At 41.2% G+C, this 21,297-nt stretch overlaps 2 protein-coding genes across 2 annotated transcripts in view; one reads left to right on the plus strand and one right to left on the minus strand.

Moving 5' to 3' along the window:
• The window catches only part of OPHN1 (oligophrenin 1), a 611,865-nt gene that overhangs the window by 529,814 nt on the left and 60,754 nt on the right, over positions 1–21,297 (plus strand). The gene's annotated exons all lie outside the window — the stretch shown is intronic.
• Positions 4,205–5,073, minus strand: LOC132513377 (vesicle-associated membrane protein-associated protein A-like). The gene has a single exon (XM_060137659.1). The coding sequence runs from the start codon at positions 5,071–5,073 to the stop codon at positions 4,477–4,479; it is 597 nt and encodes a 198-aa protein (XP_059993642.1). The 3' UTR covers positions 4,205–4,476.

Below are 21,297 nucleotides of genomic sequence, written 5' to 3' on the forward strand. Positions count from 1 at the left end.
TATCTTACTGTGTTTGGGGTCTCCTTTTTGCAGGCTGCAGGTTCGTAGTTCACGTTGTTTTTGAAGTCTGTCTCCTGTGGCTAAGGTTGGTTCAGTGGGTTGTGTAGGCTTCCTGGTGGAGGGGACTAGTTCCTGTGTTGTGGTGGATGAGGCTGTATCTTGTGTCTCTAGTGGGCAGGTCCCCGTCTGGTGGTGTGTTTTGGGGTGTCTGTGGACTTATTATGATTTTAGGCAGCCTCTCTGCTAATGGGTGGGGTTGTTTTCCTGTTTTGCTAGTTGTTTCGCATAGGTTTTCCAGCACTGTGGCTTGCTGGTCGTTGAGTGAAGCTGGGTGCTGGTGTTAAGATGGAGGTCTCTGGGAGATTTTCACCATTTGATATTATGTGGAGCTGGGAGGTCTCTTGTTGACCAGTGTCCTGAAGTTGGCTCTCCCACCTCAGAGGCAGAGCCCTGAGTCCTGGCTGGAGCACCAAGAGCCTTTCATCCACACGGCTCAGAATAAAAGGGAGAAAAAGTAGAGAGAATTAGTAGACGTAGGAAGAAAGAAAGAAAGGAGGGAAGGAAGGAAGGAAGGAAGGAAGGAAGGAAGGAAGGAAGGAAGGAAGGAAGGAAGGAAGAGAAAAGAAGGAAAGAAGGAAAGAAAGGAGGGAGGGAGGCAGGGGGGAGGAAGGAAGGAAGGAGGGAAGGAAGGAAAAAAGACAGAAAGAAAGAAGATACAGTAAAATAAAATAAAGTAAAGTATAATAAAATTATTGAATTAAAAAATAATTATTTAGAACAAAAAGAGGGCGGATAGAATCTTAGGACAAATGGTGGGAGCAAAGCTATACAGACAAAATCTTACACAGAAGCATACACATATACCCTCACAAAAAGTGTAAAGGGGAAAAAATCATAAATCTTGCTCTCAAAGTCCACCTCCTCAATTTGGGATGATCATTGTCTAAAGGAGGGAAGGAAGGAAGGAAGGAAGGAAGGAAAGAAAGAAAGAAAGAAAGAAAAAAGAAAGAAAGAAAGAAAGGAAGAAAGAAAGGAAGAAAGAAGGTAAGGTATAATAGATTTATTAAAATTAATTATTAAGAAAAAAAATTTTTTAAAAATGGATGGATAGAACCCTAGGAGAAATGGTGGAAGCAAAGCTATACAGACAAGATCTCACACAGAAGCATACACATACACATTCACAAAAAGAGGAAAAGGGGAAAAAATCCTAGATCTTGCTCTTGAAGTCCACCTCCTCAATTTGAGATGATTCATTGTCTATTCATGTATTCCACAGATGCAGGGTACATCAAGTTGATTGTGGAGCTTTAATCTGCTGTTTCTGAGGCTGCTGGGAGAGATTTCCCTTTCTCTTCTTTGTTCTCACAGCTCTCAGGGACTCAGCTTTGGATTTGGCCCTGCCTCTGCCTGTACGTTGCTGGAGGACGTCTGTTTTTTGCTCAGATAGGACAGGGTTAAAGGAGCCGTTGATTCGGGGACTCTGGCGCACGCAGGCCAGGGGGAGGGAGGGGCATGGCGTGCGGGGCGGGCCTGCGGCGGCAGAGGCCGGCATGACGTTGCACCACCCTGGGGCCTGCCGTGCGTTCTCCCAGGGAAGTTGTCCCTGGATCCCGGGACCATGGCAGTGGCGGGCTGCACTGGCTCCCCGGAAGAGGGGTGTGGATAGTGACCTGTGCTCGCACAGAGGCCCCTTGGTGGCGGCAGCAGCAGCCTTAGCGTCTCCCACCCGTCTCTGGGGTCCGTGCTTTTAGCCGCAGCTTGCGCCCTTCTCTGGGGTCCATGCTTTTAGCCGCGGCTCGCGCCTGTCCCTGGGGTCCAGGCTTTTAGCTGCAGCTCACGCCTGTCTCTGGGGATCACACTTTTATCCGAGGCTCACGCCTGTCTCTGGAGTTCCTTTTAGCAGCCCTCTTAAACCCCTCTCCTCGCGCACCAGGAAACAAAGAGGGAAGAAAAAGTCTCTTGCCTCTTCGGCAGCTGCAGTCTTTTCCCCGGACTCCCTCCCGGGTAGCCATGGTGCACTAACCCCTTCAGGCTGTGTTCAAGCCGCCGACCCCAGTCCTCTCCCTGCGCTCCGACCTAAGCCCGAGCCTCAGCTCACAGCCCTGACCACCCCAGCAGGTGAGCAGACAAGCCTCTCGGGCTGGGGAGTGCCGGTCGGCACCTATCCTCTGTGCGGAAATCTCCCCACTTTGCCCACCGCACCCCTGTTCCTGTGCTCTCCTCTGCGGCTCTGAAGCTCCCCCCTCCACCTCCCGCAGCCTCTGCCCGCGAAGGGGCTTCCTAGTGTGTGGAAACCTTTCCTCCTTCACAGCTCCCTCCCACTGGTGCAGGTGCCGTCCCTATTCTTTTGTCTCTGTTTTTTCTTTTTTTCTTTTGCCCTACCCAGGTACGTGGGGAATTTCTTGCCTTTTGGGAGGTCTGAGGTCTTCTGCCAGCATTCAGTAGGTGTTCTGTAGGAGTTGTTCCACGTGTAGATGTATTTCTGGTGCATCTGCGGGGAGGAAGGTGATCTCCGCATCTTACTCTTCCTCCATCTTCCCCTGTGTACTCCCTTATTCCCTTTTTTATCTTTTTTTTTACATCTTTATTGGAGTATAATTGCTTTATGATGGTGTGTTAGTTTCTGCTTTGTAACAAAGTGAATCAGTTATACATATACATATGTTCCCATATGTCTTCCCTCTTGCATCTCCCTCCCTCCCACCCTCCCTATCCCACCCCTCCAGGCGGTCACAAAGCACTGAGCTGATATCTCTGTGTGATGAGGCTGCTTCCCACTAGCTATCTACCTTAAGTTTGGTAGTGTATATATGTCCATGCCTCTCTCTCGCTTTGTCACAGCTTACCCTTCCCCTCCCCATATCCTCAAGTACATTCTCTAATAGGTCTGTGTCTTTATTCCTGTCTTACCCCTAGGTTCTTCATGACATTTTTTTTCTTAAATTCCATATATGTGTGTTAGCATATGGTATTTGTCTTTCTCTTTCTGACTTACTTCACTCTGAATGACAGACTCTAGGTCTATCCACCTCATTACAAATAGCTCAATTTCGTTTCTTTTTATGGCTGAGCAATATTCCATTGTATATATGTGTCACAACTTCTTTATCCATTCATCCGATGATGGGCGCTTAGGTTGTGCTCATCTCCAGGCTATTGTAAATAGAGCTGCAATGAACATTTTGGTACATGACTCTTTTTGAATTTCGGTTTTCTCAGGGTATATGCCCAGTTGTGGGATTGCTGGGTCATATGGTAGTTCTATTTGTAGTTTTTTAAGGAACCTCCATACTGTTCTCCATAGTGGCTGAACCAATTCACATTCCCACCAGCAGTGCAAGAGTGTTCCCTTTTCTCCAAACCCTCTCCAGCATTTATTGTTTCTAGATTTTTGATGATGGCCATTCTAACTGATGTGAGATGATATCTCATTGTAGTTTTGATTTGCATTTCTCTAATGGTTAATGATGTTGAGCATTCTTTCATGTGTTTTTTGGCAATGTGCATATCTTCTTTGGAGAAATGTCTATTTAGGTCTTCTGCCCATTTTTGGATTGGGTTGTTTATTTTTTTTGTTACTGAGCTGCATGAGCTGCTTATAAATTTTGGAGATTAATCCTTTGTCAGTTGCTTCATATGCAAATATTTTCTGCCATTCTTAGGGTTGTCTTTTGGTCTTGTTTATGGTTTCCTTTGCTGTACAAAAGCTTTTAAGTTTCATTAGGTCCCATTTGTTTATTTTTGTTTTTATTTCCATTACTCTAGGAGATGGGTCAAAAAGGATCTTGCTGTGATTTATGTCATAGAGTGTTCTGCCTATGTTTTCCTCTAAGAGTTTGATAGTTTCTGGCCTTACATTTAGGTTTTTTTTTTTTCTGAGCAAGAATCTGTTAACAGTTTTATTATTTTTGTGTTAAATACCATGGGACAGGGTTGGAAGGATGAAAAACTCAGTTAACTGCCTCACAAGGGATAAGAAAAATTCTGCCATGATATTAGCAAAGGTAAAGGGGAAAAATTACACTGTAAGAGACACCATTTCCCCACAGAATACCTCTTGACATTTCCTGAGTGAGTGGGATTAGCAATCTAAATAAATCGTATTTCAAGAGGTAACAGCAACAGATAAAATTTAAGGGGATTATTAAAATAACATTTACAAGACTCTGAACGATTCTTGAACTCTTATTAAAACCACAAAGAAAGAACAATTCTTTATTTATGAATTTCATAAAGGCCTGAATGTGCAATGACACCTATTAGGGATGGTCTGGTGATGTTCACGCTGTCCGGGAGCCCAACAGTCAGCTCTTACTGTGTTTCTAACCATGAAACTGTTGCAGGTGAGGCCTATATGACACTGTACACACAAAGAATGGTCACAGTGGGCCACACTACCAGTGAGATGGTAGGTTAACAAATCTTTTTCTGGTCAAGAGAAAAAAGAACAAATAGCACTCTGCATGCTTCACTCTACAAGATGAATTTCCCTAGAAAGAATCCAATGAAAATGGCTGCAATTACAACAAGAAGTGAAGGAAGAGGACTGGTGACATTATCTCTGAAGAATGCAGCTGAGGTGTATCCAGGTTTATCTGAATGTGCCACCATTATGAGCCTTAAGCCTTCATCTCTCAGGTGTCGGTTTTCTTCCAATAGCTTCATCATCTCTCCCTGGAGCCTCTTGCACTCTTCCGTGACCTTCCTCGTCTCAGTATCATTGAGGGAAACACTGTGTGGCTTTGACACGGGCCCGTCCTGCTTTGCAGCGTTCAGGGGAACGACTTTGCTGGGTTCCATGTCATTCAATTTATCATTTTCATTGGACATTTCAAATATACATCTCAATTTAGAATCCATCAATTCATCAGGTTTTGCCTCTTTCCACACGGCTTCCATATCTGGAATGTTTGGTGAAGCAAAGATGGTCTGTACCATAAACTTGTGTTTACTCTTCTCATTGGGGTAATAGTCAAAAGGCTGCAGTATTACTTTAAATTTGAGGTCTGTGGGCGGGTCGAGGACCAGGATCTGCTCGTGCTTCACCATGGCCCCAGAGATGGGCGCCATCAGAGACAGCGCAGAGTGGGAGTGCGCCTGTGGCGGGTCGCTGGCTGCGGGTGGGGGGTGGTGGCGGCAGCGGCTGCAGCGCGGCTCGGCCCAACTTGATACGGGGCCAGCGCTCAGCTCACGAACCCAATGCCCGCCGCTCTGTCACCAGCTCACTGGACCACCTGCCCGTCCGCAGCTCTGGGTCTCACAACTGGCTCAACCCCACACCCACATTTAGGTCTTTAATCCATTTTGAGCTTATTTTTGTGTATGGTGTTAGGGAGTGATTGAATCTCATACTTTTACATGTACCTGTCCAGTTTTCCCAGCACCAGTTATTGAAGAGGCTGTCCTTTGTCCACTGTATATTCCTGCCTCCTTTATCAAAGATAAGGTGACCATATGTGCGTGGGTTTATCTCTGGGCTTTCTATCCTGTTCCATTGATCTACATTTCTGTTTTTGTGCCACTACCATACTGTCTTGATTACTGTAGCTTTGTAGTATAGTTTGAGGTCAGGGAGCGTGATTCCTCCAGCTCCATTTTTCGTTCTCAAGATTGCTTTGGCTATTCGGGGTCTTTTGCATTTCCATACAAATTGTGAAATTTTTTGTTCTAGTTCTATGAAAAATGCCAGTGGTAGTTTGATAGGGATTGCATTGAATCTGTAGATTGCTTTGGGTAGTAGAGTCATTTTCACAATGTTGATTCTTCTAATCCAGGAACATGGTATATCTCTCCATCTATTTGTATCATTTTTAATTTCTTTCATCAGTGTCTTATAATTTTCTGCATAGAGGACTTTTGTCTCCTTAGGTAGGTTTATTCCTAGATATTTTATTCTTTTTGTTGCAGTGGTAAATGGGAGTGTTTTCTTGGTTTCATTTTCAAAGTTTTCATCCTTACTGTATAGGAATGCCAGAGATTTCTGTGCATTAATTTTGTATCCTGCTACTTTACCAAATTCATTAATTAGCTCTATTAGCTTTCTGGTAGCATCTTTAGTATTCTTTATGTATAGTATCATGTCATCTGCAAACAGTGACAGCTTTACTTCTTCTTTTCCAATTTGGATTCCTTTTATTTCCTTTTCTTCTCTGATTGCTGTAGCTAAAACTTCCAAAACTATGTTGAATCAGAGTGGTGAGAGTGGGCAACCTTGTCTTGTTCCTGATCTTAGTGGAAATGCTTTCAGTTTTTCACCATTGAGGATGATGTTGGCTGTGGGTTTTTCATATATGGCCTTTTTTATGTTGAGAAAAGTTCCCTCTATGCCTACTTTCTGCAGAGATTTTTATCATAAATGGGTGTTGAATTTTGTCAAAAGCTTTCTCTGCATCTATTCAGATGATCATATGGATTTTCTCCTTCAATTTGGTAATATGGTGTATCATGTTGATTGATTTGCATATATTGAAGAATCCTTGCATTCCTGGAATAAACCCCACTTGATCATGGTGTATGATCCTTTTAATGTGCTGTTGGACTTTGTTTGCTGTATTTTCTTGAGGATTTTTGCATCTATGTTCATCAGTGATATTGGCCTGTAGTTTTCTTTCTTTGTGACATCCTTGCCTGGTTTTGGTATCAGGGTGATGGTGCCCTCGTAGAATGAGTTTGGGAGTGTTCCTCCCTCTGCTCTATTTTGGAAGAGTTTGAGAAGGATTGGTGTTAGCTCTTCTCTAAATGTTTGGTAGAATTCGCCTGTGAAGCCATCTGTTCCTGGGCTTTGGTTTGTTGGAAGATTTTTAATCACAGTTTCAATTTCAGTGCCTGTGATTGGTCTGTTCATATTTTCTATTTCTTCCCGACTCAGTATTGGCAGTTGTACATTTCTCAGAATTTGTCCATTTCTTCCAGGTTGTCCATTTTATTGGCATAAAGTTGCTTGTAGTAATCTCTCATGATCTTTTGTATTTCTGCAGTGTCATTGTCACTTCTCCTTTTTCATTTCTAATCCTATTGATTTGAGTCTTCTCCCTTTTTCCTTGATGAGTTTGGCTAATGGTTTATCAATTTTGTTTATCTTCTCAAAGAACCAGCTTTTAGTTTTATTAATCTTTGCTATCGTTTCCTTCATTTATTTTTTATTTATTTCTGATCTGATATTTATGATTTCTTTCCTTCTGCTAACTTTAGAGTTTTTTGTTCTTCTTTCTCTAATTGATTTATATGAAAGGTTAGGTTGTTTATTCAAGATGTTTCCTGTTTCTTAAGGTAGGATTGTATTGCTATAAACTTCCCTCTTAGAACTGCTTTTGCTGCATCCCATAGGTTTTGAGTCGTCGTGTCTCCATTGTTATTTTTTCTAGGTATTATTTAATTTCCTCTTTGAGTTCTTCAGTGATCACTTGGTTATTAAGTAGTGTATTGTTTAGCCTCCATGTGTTTGTATTTTTTACAGATATTTTCCTCTAATTGATATCTAGTTTCATAGCGTTGTGTTCGGAAAAGATACTTGATACAATTTCAATTTTCTTAAATTTACCAAGGCTTGATTTCTGACCCAAGATATGATCTATCCTGGAGAATGTTCCCTGAGCTCTTGAGAAAAATGTGTATTCTGTTGTTTAAGAATGGAATGCCTATAAATATCAATTACGTCCATCTTGTTTAATGTATCATTTAAAGCTTGTGTTTCCCTGTTTATTTTCATTTTGGATGATCTTTCCATTGGGGAAAGTGTGGTGTTAAAGTCCCGTACTATTAATATGTTACTGTCGATTTCCCTTTTTATTGCTGTTAGTATTTGCCTTATGTATTGAGGTGCTACTATGTTGGGTGCATAGATATTTACAATTGTTATAATTTCTTCTTGGATCGATCCCTTGATCATTGTGTAGTGTCCTTCTTTTTATCTTCTAATAGTCTTTATTTTAAAGTCTATTTTGTCTGATATGAGAATTGCTACTCCAGCTTTCTTTTGGTTTCCTTTTGCATGGAGTATCTTTTTCCATCCCCTTACTTTCAGTCTGTATGTGTCTCTAGGTTTGAAATGGGTCTCTTGTCGACAGCATATATATGGGTCTTGTTTTTGTATCCATTCAGCCAATCTGTGTCTTTTGGTGGGAGCATTTAGTCCCTTTACATTTAAGGTAATTATCGATATGTATGTTCCTATTCCCATTTTCTTAATTGTTTTGGGTTCGTTATTGTAGGTCTTTTCCTTCTCTTGTGTTTCTTGCCAAGAGAAGTTCCTTTAGCGTTTGTTGTAAAGCTGGTTTGGTGGTGCTGAACTCTCAGCTTTTGCTTGTCTGTAAATGTTTTAATTTCTCCATCATATCTGAATGAGATCCTTGCTGTGTAGACTAGTCTTGGTTGCAGGTTTTTCTCCTTCATCACTTTAAATATGTCCTGCCACTCCCTTCTGGCTTGTAGGGTTTCTGCTGAAAGATCAGCTGTTAACCTTTTTGGGATTCCCTTGTGTGTTATTTGTTGTTTTTCTCTTGCTGCTTTTAATATGTTTTCTTTATATTTAATTTTTGACAGTTTGATTAATATGTGTCTTGGCGTATTTCTCCTTAGATTTATCCTGTATGGGACTCTCTGTGCTTCCTGGACCTCATTAACTATTTCCATCCCGATATTAGGGCAGTTTTCCACTATAATCTCTTCAAATATTTTCTCAGTCCCTTTCTTTTTCTCTTCTGCTTCTGGAACCCCTATAATTCGAATGTTGGTGTGTTTAATGTTGTCCCAGAGGTCTCTGAGACTGTCCTCAGTTCTTTTCATTCTTTTTTCTTTATTCTGCTCTGCAGTAATTATTTCCACTATTTTATCTTCCAGGTCACTTATCCGTTCTTCTGCCTCAGTTATTCTGCTATTGATCCCATCTAGAGTATTTTTAATTTCACTTATTGTGTTGTTCATCGTTGTTTGTTTCATCTGTAGTTCTTCTAGTTTCTTGTTAAATGTTTCTTGCATTTTGTCTATTCTATTTCCAAGATTTTGGGTTATCTTTACTATCATTTTTCTGAGTTCTTTTTCAGGTAGACTGCCTATTTTCTCTTCATTTGTTAGATCTGGTGCACTTTTATCTTGCTCCTTCATCTGCTGTGTGTTTTTCTGTCTTCTCATTTTGCTTATCTTACTGTGTTTGGGGTCTCCTTTTTGCAGGCTGCAGGTTCGTCATTCCCATTGTTTTTGGTGTCTGTCCCCAGTGGCTAAGGTTGGTTCAGTGGGTTGTGTAGGCTTCCTGGTGGAGGGGACTCGTGCCTGTGTTCTGGTGGATGAGGCTGGATCTTGTGTTTCTCGTGGGCAGGTCCCCGTCTGGTGGTGTGTTTTGGGGTGTCTATGGACTTATTATGATTTTCGGCACCTCTCTTCTAATGGGTGGGGTTGTGTTCCTGTCTTGCTAGTTGTTTGGCATTGTGTGTCCAGCACTGTAGCTTGCTGGTCGTTGAATGAAGCTGGGTGCTGGTGTTGAGATTGAGCTCTCTGGGCGATTTTCACCATTTGATATTATGTGGAGCTGGCAGGTCTCTTTTGCACCATCTTCCTGAAGTTGGCTGTCCCACCTCAGAGGCACAGGACTGACTCCTGGCTGTAGCACCAAGAACCTTTCATCCACTCCGTTCAGAATAAAAGGGAGATAAAGTAGAAAGAATTAGTAGAAGTAGAAAGAAAGAAAGAAAGAAAGAAAGAAAGAAGGAAAGAAAGAAAGAAAGGAGGGTGGGTGGGAGGGAGGGAGGAAGGAAGGAAGGAAGGAGGGAAGGAAGGAAATAATGAAAGAAAGAAGATAAAGTAAAATAAAATAAAGTAAGACAAATTATAATAAAGTTATTAAAATAAAAAAATAATTATTAAGAAAATAAATTTTAAAAAAAGGGGTGGATAGAACCCTAGGTCAAATGGTGGAAGCAAAGCTCTACAGACAAAATCTCACACAGAAGCATACACATACACACACAAAAAGTAGAAAAGGGGGAAAAATCATAAATATTGGTCTCAAAGAAAAGGGGAAAAATCATAAATCTTGGTCTCAAAGTGCACCTCCTTAATTTGGGATGATTCGTTGTCTAAAGGAGGGAAGGAAGGAAGGAAGGAAGGAAGGCAGAGAGGGAGGGAGGGATGGAGGGAGGGAGGGAGGAAGGAAGGAAGGAAGGAAGGAAGGAAGGAAGGAAGGAAGGAAGGAAGGAAGGAAGGAAGAAGATAAAGTAAAATAAAATAAAGTTATTAAAATAAATATTAAAAAAAATTTAAAAGAAACTGATGGATAGAACCCTAGGACAAATGGTAGAAGCAAAGCTATACAGACAAAATCTCACACAGAAGCATACACATACACACTCTCAAAAAGAGGAAAAGGGGAAAAAATCATAAATCTTGCTCTCAAAGTCCACCTCCTCAATTTGGGATAATTAGTTGTCTATTCATGTATTCCACAGATGCAGGGTACATCAAGTTCATTGTGGAGTTTTAATCCGCTGCTTCTGAGGCTGCTGGGAGAAATTTCCCTTTCTCTGTTCTCACAGCTCCCAGGGGCTCAGCTTTGGATTTGGCCCAGCCTCTGTGTGTAGGTCGTCATAGGGCGTCTGTTCTTCACTCAGACAGGATGGGGTTAAAGGAACAGCTACTTCAGAGACTCTGGCTCCCTCAGGCCAGGGGGGAGGGAGGGGCACAGAGTGCAGGGTGAGCCTGCGGCGGCACAGGCCGGCATGACGTTGCACCAGCCTGAGGCGCACCATGCGTTCTCCTGGGGAAGTTGTCCCTGGATCCCGGGACCCTGGCAGTTGCGGACTGCACAGGGTCCCTGGAAGGGGGCTGTGGATAGTGACCTGTGCTTGCACACAGGCTTCTTGGTGGTGGCAGCAGCTGCCTTAGTGTCTCATGCCCGTCTCTGGGGTCCGCGCTTTTAGCCGCGGCTCATGCTAGTCTCTGGAGCTCCTTTAAGCAGCGCTCTTAATCCCCTCTCCTCACGCACCAGGAAACAAAGAGGGAAGAAAAAGTCCCTTGCCTCTTTGGCAGGTCCAGAATTTTCCCGGACTCCTTCCCGGCTAGCCGTGGCGCACTAACCCCCTGCAGGCTCTGTTCACGCCACCAACCCCAGTCCTCTCCCTGCGCTCCAACTGAAGCCCGAGCCTCAGCTCCCAGCCCCGCCCGCCCCAGTGGGTGAGCACACAAGCCTCTCAGGCTGCTGAGTGCTGGTCGCCACAGATCCTCTGTGCGGGAATCTCTCAGCTTTGCCCTCCGCACCCCTGTTGCTCTGCTCTCCTCCATGGCTCTGAAGCTTCCCCCCTCTGCCACCCAGTCTCCGCCCACAAAGGGGCTTCCTAGTGTGTGGAAACCTTTCCTCCACAGCTCCCTCCCACTGGTGCAGGGCCCATCCCTATCCTTTTGTCTCCATTTATTCTTTTTTCTTTTGCCCTACCCAGGTACGTGGGGAGTTTCTTTCCTTTTGGGAGGTATGAGGTCTTCTGCCAGCGTTCAGTAGGTGTTCTGTAGGCGTTGTTCCACGTGTAGATGTATTTCTGGTGTATCTGTGGGAAGGAAGGTTGTCTCTGCGTCTTACTCTTCCACCATCTTCCCCTCGTCTCTGCCCCCCTTATTCTTATTCGCACTATTACTCTCACTGTCTCACTCACTTACTTGCCTTTGCCTCTGTCATCACATTGTCTTTTCTCTCTGAACCTCCTGCCTCCCTCTTATAAGGACCCTTTTTATTATGTTGAGCATACCCAGATAATCCAGGATAATCTTCCAATCTCAAAATCCTTACCTTAATCATATCTGCAAAGTCTCTTTTTCCATGTAAAGTAAGATAATAACAGGTTCTTGGGATTAGCACATGGACATCTTGAGTATCATTAGTCTGTGTACCACACCAGTACTCTTCAGAAGTCTTAAAATCATGAAAGATAGAGATTGAGGAACTATTGCACACTGGAAAAGACAAAGGTAACATGACAATTTAATGACATATGGGATCCTGGATTGTATACTAGACAAGAAAAGAAGGACATTAATGTGAAAACTGATAAAATTCAAATAAAACCTATGGATTAGTTAATATTATTGTGCTAATGTTAATTTCTTGGTTTTGATAATTGCACTCTGGTTATATAAGATGTTAACATTAAGGGAATTTGGATGAAGGTTATACAGAAAGTCGTATTATTTTTACAATTTTTCTGTAAGTCTAAATCATTTAAAACTAAAACATTAAAAAAGTTTTATCGATGTATACTGACACCATCAATATTTGGCATGTTTCCTCACATAGTCAATAAGTTCCATATTCCCAAATATTTTAATGTCATTCAGCTCGTAAGTGAATAATTATATTTCACTTTTTTCAAATAATTTTTTAAATTATGAATGAGATTGGGTATCTTTTCATACATTTATTGGTTGTTGTATTAGTTTGCTAGGGCTGCAGTAACAAAATGCCATATATTAGATAGCTTAAACAACAGAAATCTAGTTTTTCAGAGTTCTAGATGCTGGAAGTCCAAAGTCAAAATACTGGAAAGGTTGGTTTCTCTTCAGGCCTCTCTCCTTGATTGATTTCTCACTATGTCCTCATGAAGACTTCCCCTGTGTGTGTGCCTCCCTACTCTCTCTCCCTTATCTTATAAGGACACCAGTCATATTGGACTAGGGCTCCATCTTTGTGACCTCATTGAACCCTGATTACCTTTTAAAGGTAATTTGGAGCCCCTATCTCCAAATACAGTCACATTAAGGGTAAAGTCTTTAAAATATGAATTTTGAGGGGATACATTTCAGTCCTTAACAGCTGTCCATTTCAGTTGAGAGATGGGGTGGCACACTTTTTTTATTGGTTTGACATTTGAATGTATGCCTATCCCTCTGATGTACCCATTTAACCTTCAATCGCTGAAAACTCCACTTTAGGATAGTGGATACATCTGTGAGAGGAAAGGGAGTACAATTGGTGAACATTGTTGATCTTAAAGTGAGTGGTAGTTACACAGAATATTTTAATCTTCTTATCTATATGGAATATTTTATAATATATCATTTAAAATATTTAGTGCGAGGTGAGGAAATGAACATCAAGTAGTTTGGTTGTAAAGGAAAGAAAAATTGGAGGCAATGGCTTTAGAGGCATTGATTCAAGAGAGAATCGTTTTAGGGCTGGGAAACATGTGCATGTTCATAAACCAGGGACAGTGGAGCTCATATGGAGGAAGAGATTGAAGATCCAAGTGAGAGAGAAAATAACTGATGGAGGAAGGTCCCTGAGGAGCTTTGAGCAGATGGCCTTCAGATTATTTTATGACCTTTTAGGGAAAGAGGAAAATAAGAATAGATGCATATAAGATTGCAATCTGTGGGCATGAGGAAGCAATGTCTGTGAAAATTGAGGAGGATAATGATTGCTGCACTCCATTTTCTCAAATACAATGTAAGTTTATCTTATCTGATGAGAATAAAGGAAAATATGTGTAAAGCTGGAAGCTTGAGGAGAGTAAGAGAAGGTTTAGAACAGTCTATGAAGGGAATGGAGAGGGAGGTGACCAAGGCCATGCTAAAGGGCTGTTATTAAAGAACAATGCACACCATAAATCTAGAGTGGTACCATCCCTGATGGGCTTCACGCCTCCCCCCAAACACTGCTCAAAACCCAGTGTGTAAATATTTTCCCCCATTCTCTGGGATGTATTTTCATTTTGTTTATGGTTTCCTTTGCTGTTCAGAAGCATTTAAGTTTAATTAGGTCCCATTGTTTATTTTTGTTTTCATTTTTATTGCTACAGGAAGTGGATCAGAAAAGATTCTGCTGCAATTTCTGTCAGAGAGTGTTCTCTCTCTGTTTTCCTCTAATGGTTTTATACTATCCAGGCTTACATTTAGGTTTTTAATCCATTTTGAGTTTACTTTTGTGTACGGTGTTAGGGTGTGTTCTAATTTCATTCTTTTACATGTAGCTGTCCAGTTTTCCAGCACCATTTATTGAAGAGGCTGTCTTTTTTCCATTGAATATTCTTGCCTCCTTTGTCATAGATTAGGGGACAAAAGATGCGTGGGTTTATCTCTGGACTTTCTATCCTCTTCCACTGATCTATATTTCTGTTTTTGTGCCAGGACCATACTGCTTTGATGACTGTAGCTTTGTTGTATAGTCTAAAGTCAGGGAGCCTGATTGGTGCAGCTCTGTTTTTCTTTCTCAGGATTGCTTTGGATATTTGGGATCTTTTGTGTTTCCATACAAATTGTAAAATTTTTTGTTCTAGTTCTGTGAAAAATTCCATTGGTAATTTGATAGGGATTGCATTAAATCTGTAGATTGCTTTGGGTAGTATAGTAAATTTTACTTTTATTATTGTTTGGCAATAAGCTATTTTATTTTATTTTTAAAATTTATTTGTTTAAACATCTTTATTGGAGTATAATTGTTTACAATGTTGTGTTAGTTTCTGCTGTATAACAAAGTGAATCAGCTATATGTATACATATATCCCCATATACCTTCCCTCTTACATCTCCCTCCCACCCTCCATATCCCACCCCTCTAGGTGGTCACAAAGCACTGAGCTGATCTCCCTGTGTGATGCAGCTGCTTCCCACTAACTATTTATTTTACATTTGGTAGTTTATGTATGTGAACGTTACTCTCTTACTTCATCCCAGCTTGCCGTTCCCCCTCCTTGTGTCCACAAGTCCATTCTCTACATCTGCATCTTTATTCCTGTCCTGCTCCAGGGTTTATCAGAACCATATTTTTTTTTAGATTCCATATATATGTGTTAACATACGTTATTTGTTTTTCTCTTTCTGAATTACTTCACTCTGTATGACAAACTCTAGGTCCATCCACCTCACTACAAATAACTCAATTTCATTTCTTTTTATGGCTGAATAATATTCCATTGTATATATGTGCCACATCTTCTTTATCAATTCATTTGTTGATGGACACTTAGGTTGCTTCCATCTCCGGGCTACTGTAAATAGTGCTGTAATGAACATTGTGGTACATGACTCTTTATGAATTATGGTTTTCTCAGGGTATATGCCCAGTAGTGGGATTGCTGGGTCATATGGAAGTTCTAGTTTTAGTTTTTTAAGGAGCCTCCATACTGTTATCCATAGTGGCTGTATCAATTTACATTCCCACAAACAGTGCAAGAGGGTTCCCTTTTCTCCACACCCTCTCCAGCATTTATTGTTTATAGATTTTTTTTTTTTGGCGGTACACGGGCCTCTCACTGTTGTGGCCTCTCCCGTTGCGGAGCACGGGCTTTGGACGCGCAGGCTCAGCGGCCATGGCTCACGGGTCCAGCTGCTCTGCGGCATGTGGGATCCTCCTGGACTGGGGCACGAACCCGTGTCCCCTGCATCGGCAGGCAGACTCTCAACCACTGCGCCACCAGGGAAGCCCCCGTTTATAGATTTTTTGATGATGGCTATTCTGACTGGTGTGAGGTGATACCTCATTGTAGTTTTGATTTGCATTTCTCTAATGATTAGTGATGTTGAGCATCCTTACATGTGTTTGTTGGCAATGTGTATATCTTCTTTGGAGAAATGTCTATTTAGGTCTTCTGCCCATTTTTGGATTGGGTTGTTTGTTTTTTTGATATTGAGCTGTATGAGCTGCTTGTATATTTTTGAGATTAATCCTCTGTCAGTTCCTTCAGTTACAAATACTTTCTCCCATTCTGAGGGCTGTCTTTTTTGTGTGTGTGGTACGTGGGCCTCTCACTGTTGTGGCCTCTCCTGCTCTGGAGCACAGGCTCTGGACGTGCAGGCTTAGTGGCCATGACTCACAGGCCCAGTTGCTCTGCAGCATGTTGGGATCCTCCCAGACTGGGGCACAAACCCTTGTCCCCTGCATTGGCGGTGGACTCTCTACCACTGAGCCACCAGGGAAGCCCGAGGTTTGCCTTTTCATCTTGTTTATGGTTTTCTTTGCTGTGCAAAAGCTTTTAAGTTTCATTAGGTCCCATTTGTTTATTTTTGTTTTCATTTCCATTTCTCTAGGAGGTGGGTCAAAAAGGATGTTGCTGTGATTTATGTCAAAGAGTGTTCTTCCTATGTTTTCCTCTAAGAGTTTTATAGTGTCTGGCCTTACATTTAGGTCTTTAACCCATTTGATCTTATTTTTGTGTATGGTGTTAGGGAGTGTTCTAATTTCATTCTTCATATGTAGCTGTCCAGTTTTCCCAGCACCACTTATTGAAGACTCTGTCTTTTCTCCATTGTATATTCTTGCCTCCTTTATAAAAGACAAGGTGACCATCCATGCATGGGTTTAAACCTCTGGGCTTTCTATCCTGTTCCATTGATCAATATTTCTCTTTTTGTTCCAGTACCATACTATCTTGATTACTGTAGCTTTGTAGTATAGTCTAAAGTCAGGGAGCCTGATTCCTCCAGCTCCATTTTTCTTTTTCAAGATTGCTTTGTCTATTTGGGTTCTTTTGTGTTTCCCTAAAAATTATAAAATTTCTTGTTTTAGTTCTGTGAAAAATGCCATTCCCAGTTTGGTAGGGGTTGCATTGAATCTCTATATTGCTTTGGGCAGTATAGTCATTTTCACAATATTGTTTCTTCCAATCCAAGAACATGGCATATCTCTCCATCTGTTGGTATCATCTTTAATTTCTTTAATCAGTGTCTTATAGTTTTCTACATACAGATCTTTTGTCTCCTTAGGTAGGTTTGTTCCTTGGTATTTTATTCTTTTTGTTGCAATGGTAAGTTGGAGTGTTTCCTTAATTTCTCTTTGAGGTTTTTCATCATTAGTGTATAGGAATGCATGATATTTCTGTGGATTAATTTTGTATCCTGCTACTTAGCCAGATTCATTGATTAGCTCTAGTAGTTTTCTTGTAGCATCTTTAGGATTCTCTATGTATAGTATCATGTCATCTGCACACAGTGACAGCTTTACTTCTTTTCTGCTTTGGATTCCTTTTATTTCTTTTTCTTCTGTGATTGCTGTGGCTAAAACTTCTAAAAATTATGTTCAATAATAGTGGTGGGATTGTATGCCACTATAGTACACCACTATTGTACAACTGTATTTACAGTTGTATTGCTGTAAACTTCCCTCTTAGAACTGCCTTTGCTGCATCCCGTAGGTTTTGGATCATCGTGTTTGCATTGTAAATTGTCTCTAGGTATTTTTTGATTTCCTCTTTTACTTCTTCAGTGATCCATTGATTGTTTACTACCATATTGTTTAGCCTCCATGTGTTTGTGTTTTTACAGCTTTTTTCCCTCTAATTGATTTCTAATCTCATAGCGTTGTTGTCAGGAAAGATGGTCTATATGATTTCAATTTTCTTCAATTTACTGAAGCTTCATTTGTGACCCAAGATGTGATGTATCCTGGAGAAAGTTCCATGTGCCCTTAAGAAGAAAGTAGATTCTGCTGCTTTCAGATGGAATGTCCTATAAATATCAATTAAGTCTATCTGTCCTAATGTGTCATTTAAGACTTGTGTTTCCTTATTAATTTTCTGTCTGGATGATTATAAATTGGTGTATGTGGATATCGAAGTCCTCCACTATTGTTGTGTTACTTTTGATTTACCCTTTTATGGCTGTTAGCATTTGCCTTAAATGTTGAGGTGCTCCTATGTTGGGTGCATAAATATTTACAATTGTTATATCTTCTTTGATTGATTCCTTGATTGTTATGTAGTGTCCTTCCTTGTCTCTTGTAATAGTCTTTATTTAAAGTCTATTTTGTCTGATATGGGTATTGCTACTCCAGCTTTCTTTTGATTTCCATTTGCATGGAACATATTTTTCCATCCCCTCACTTTCAGTCTGTATGTGTCCCTAGGTCTGAAGTGGGTCTCTTGTAGACAGTATATATACAGGTCTTGTTTTTGTATCCGTTCATCCAGTCTGGGTCTTTTGGTTGGAATATTTAATCCATTTGCATTTAAGGTAATTATCAATATGTTTGTTACTATTGCCATTTTGTTGTTTCTTTTGGGTCTGTTGTTGTAGTTCTTTTTCTTCTCTTGTGTTTCCCGCCTAGAGAAATTCCTTTAGCATTTGCTGTAAAACTGGTTTGGTGGTGCTGAATTCTCTTAGCTTTTGCTTGTCTGTAAAGCTTTTGATTTCTCCGTCAAATCTGAATGAGATCCTTGCTGGGTAGAGTATTCTTGGTTTTAGGTTTTTCTCTTTCATCACTTTAAATATATCCTGCCACTCCCTTCTGGCCTGCAGGGTTTCTGCTGCACAATCAGCTGATAATCTTATTGGAGTCCCCTTGTATTTTATTTGTTGCTTTTCCCCTGCTGCTTTTAATATTTTTCTTTGTATTTAATTTTTGATAGGTTGATTAATATGTGTCTTGTCATGTTTCTCCTTGTGTTTATCCTGTATGGGACTCTCTGTGCTTCTTGGACTTGGGTGAATATTTCCTTTCCCATATTAGGGAAGTTTTCCACTATAATTTCTTCAAACATTTTCTCAGACCCTTTCTCTTTCTCTTCTTCTGTGCCTCCTATAATTCAAATATTGTTGTTTAATGTTGTCCCAGAGTTCTCTGAGACTGTCCTCATTTCTTTTCAGTCTTTTTTCTTTATTCTGTTCCATGACAGTGATTTCCACCATTCTGTCTTCCAGCTCACTTATTTGTCCTTCTGTCTCAGTTATTCTGCTATTGATTCCTTGTAGTGCATTTTTCTTTGGAATTATTGTGTTGTTTATCACTGTTTGTTTCTTATTTAGTTCTTCTACATCCTCGTTAAACATTTCTTGTATCTTCTCGATCTGTACCTCCATTCTATTTCCAAGATCTTGAATCATCTTTACTATCATTGCTCTGAATTCTTTTTCAGGTAGATTGCCTATGTCCTCTTCGTTTAGTTCGTCTGTTAGGTTTTTACCTTGCTCCTTCATCTGCAACATATTTCTCTGTCATCTCATTTTGTCTAACTTACTGTGTTTGTGGTCTCCTTTCTGCAGACTTAAAATTCATAGTTCTTCTTGCTTCTGGTGTCTGCCTCCTGGTGGGTGACATTGGTCCAGGGGCTTGTGTAGGCTTTCTGGTGAGAGGGACTAGTGTCTGCGCTGTGGTGGGTGGAGCTGCGTCTTATCCCTCTGGTGTGCAGGGCTTTGTCAAGGGGTGTGTTTTAGGGTGTCTGTGAGCTTAGTAGGGCTTTAGGCAGCCTGTCGGCTGATGGGTGGGGCTGTTTTCCTGTCTTGCTGGTTATTTGGCATGAAGCGTCCAGCACTGGAGCTTGCAGGCAGCTGGATGGACCTGGGTCCTGGTGGTGAGATGAGGACCTCTGGGAGAACTCTCATTGGTTAATATTCCCTGGGGCTGGGAATTTTCTGGTCGTCCAGCCGCCAGGACTCAGCACTTCCACTACAGGGGCTCAGGTTTGACCCCCGGCCGAGGAGCCAAGACTCTGCAAGGTGTGCTGTGCAGCCAATGGAAAAAAAAAGGAAAAGAAAACAGAGAAAGAGAAACCAAGACAAACAATAAAAACAATAACATAAACAAAACTACCCAAAGAAAATAAAAATGAAGAAAACAACCAAACCTCAAAACCAAAACATACAATAAAAGCAAAACTAACAAAAACCAAAAAAACAAAACTAAAACAACAAAAAAGCAAAGAAAGCAAAAAATAAACACACAAAAATGACAACAAAACAAAAACAAATAAAAGGAAAAGAAAACAGATAGACAAACACCAAAACAAACAATAAAAACAAAACTGGTTATGTGGGGATCATTTCTTGTCATTTTAGGTGTTCAGGGTCCTCTACTAGTGTTCAGTAGGCACTCTGTGCAAATTGTTCCACTTGCAGATGTATTCTTTTCTTTCTTTCTTTTTTTTTTTGTGGTACGTGGGCCTCTCACTGTTGTGGCCTCTCCCATTGCAGAGCACAGCCTCTGGACGTGCAGGCCCAGCAGCCATGGCTCACGGGCCCAGCCGCTCCATGGCATGTGGGATCTTCCCGGACCGGGGCACGAACCCATGTCCCCTGCATTGGCAGGTGGACTCTCAAGCACTGCACCACCAGGGAAGCCTGCAGATGTATTCTTTATGTACTTGTGGGGAGAAGTGAATGCCAGGTCTTCCTATTCCACCACCTTGACTGCTTCCTCTTAAAACTGGCGGGCAGCCCCAGGGGCCAATGGGGTTTCAGCTTGTGATTTCCCTCCCAAGTATGGCAGAGGTGTGGTTGTGGGCAGGGTCGGGAGTTGCACTGCTCTCCCCTCAGGCTCTGATGCATCTCAGTAATGGTGGAGGGAAATGACGCTGAGCCAGGGGTTCCAGCTCTTCAGGGACCCAGACTCCAAGCCCGGCAGCAGGGCTGGGCTGCTTGGCCCTTAATCACTTGGGGAGGGAGGTGGGGGTGCCATGGAGGGAGCTGCCAGGAGTGCAGTATGCCACCTTGCCCCAAGGAGGGTCCTGGAAGCATGTCCTGGATGGGGTGGGGGCACCCACTGTGACCACAGCCTCAGCCAAACAATACTTAAACATCTGAGTTTGGAGCAGAGAAAGGCTTATTACAGAGCCTTGTAAGGAGAAGTTTGGCTCATGCCCCCGAAAACCCAAAAAATGTCTTTGTTGTTATTCTTTACAGCTTTTAGGGGAACTGCCAACTTCAATTTTATCAAAAAATCCATTTCTCAATGAATGACCTCAATCCCTACTGAGTTCATAAAAGTGTGATTTTGGCCAGGATATCAATAGTGTATTCTGTTGGGTAACTTGAAGAGCAATTAAAGTGCTAGTTATATGTTATTCCTCTGATCCAATAGGAGGTTACTTCTGCTAACCTGTGGTCAGCTTTTGAGTGAAGTTGTTATACCCTTGTAACTTATAAATATGTGTTAAGTGATTGAAGTCCTGACCTCTGTATGATACTAGAGATGTACTCTGATCATGTTTTCCAAAGACATGGTAACCAAGGATCTTTTCTGATTTATTAATTTATTCATATGAAACATCTTAGATGGAGATATAAAAAGAAGTACCAATTTATTATACATTTATCAAATTGTGTGTTTTGAAAAAGAGCAAAATGAAATGTGGATGAGATTGTTCCAGAAATTCTGGACCTTATGTAGGTGTAACCTCATAGGATGGTTGTGGGGATTAAAAGAGATAATATATATGAGAACTGATGCTGCTTTACAAATATCAGGGATTATATGTTCCTGCCAAGTTGTTCAGTTAATGGGATATGATTTTTCAGTTGACATATATTATAATTTCAGTAATGTGAGTTTTTTTCCATTTACACTTGCTCTTTAGTAGAAAAGGGCTTAAACAGATTGATTTTGAGTTT

The sequence above is a fragment of the Lagenorhynchus albirostris genome, chromosome X (genome assembly GCF_949774975.1).
Source record: "Lagenorhynchus albirostris chromosome X, mLagAlb1.1, whole genome shotgun sequence".
In the NCBI taxonomy this organism is placed as follows: domain Eukaryota; kingdom Metazoa; phylum Chordata; class Mammalia; order Artiodactyla; family Delphinidae; genus Lagenorhynchus; species Lagenorhynchus albirostris.

Bases quoted from the DNA above. Each gene is read 5' to 3' on its own strand.
- LOC132513377 (XM_060137659.1), bottom strand. From the start codon at position 5,073: ATGGCGCCCATCTCTGGGGCCATGGTGAAGCACGAGCAGATCCTGGTC.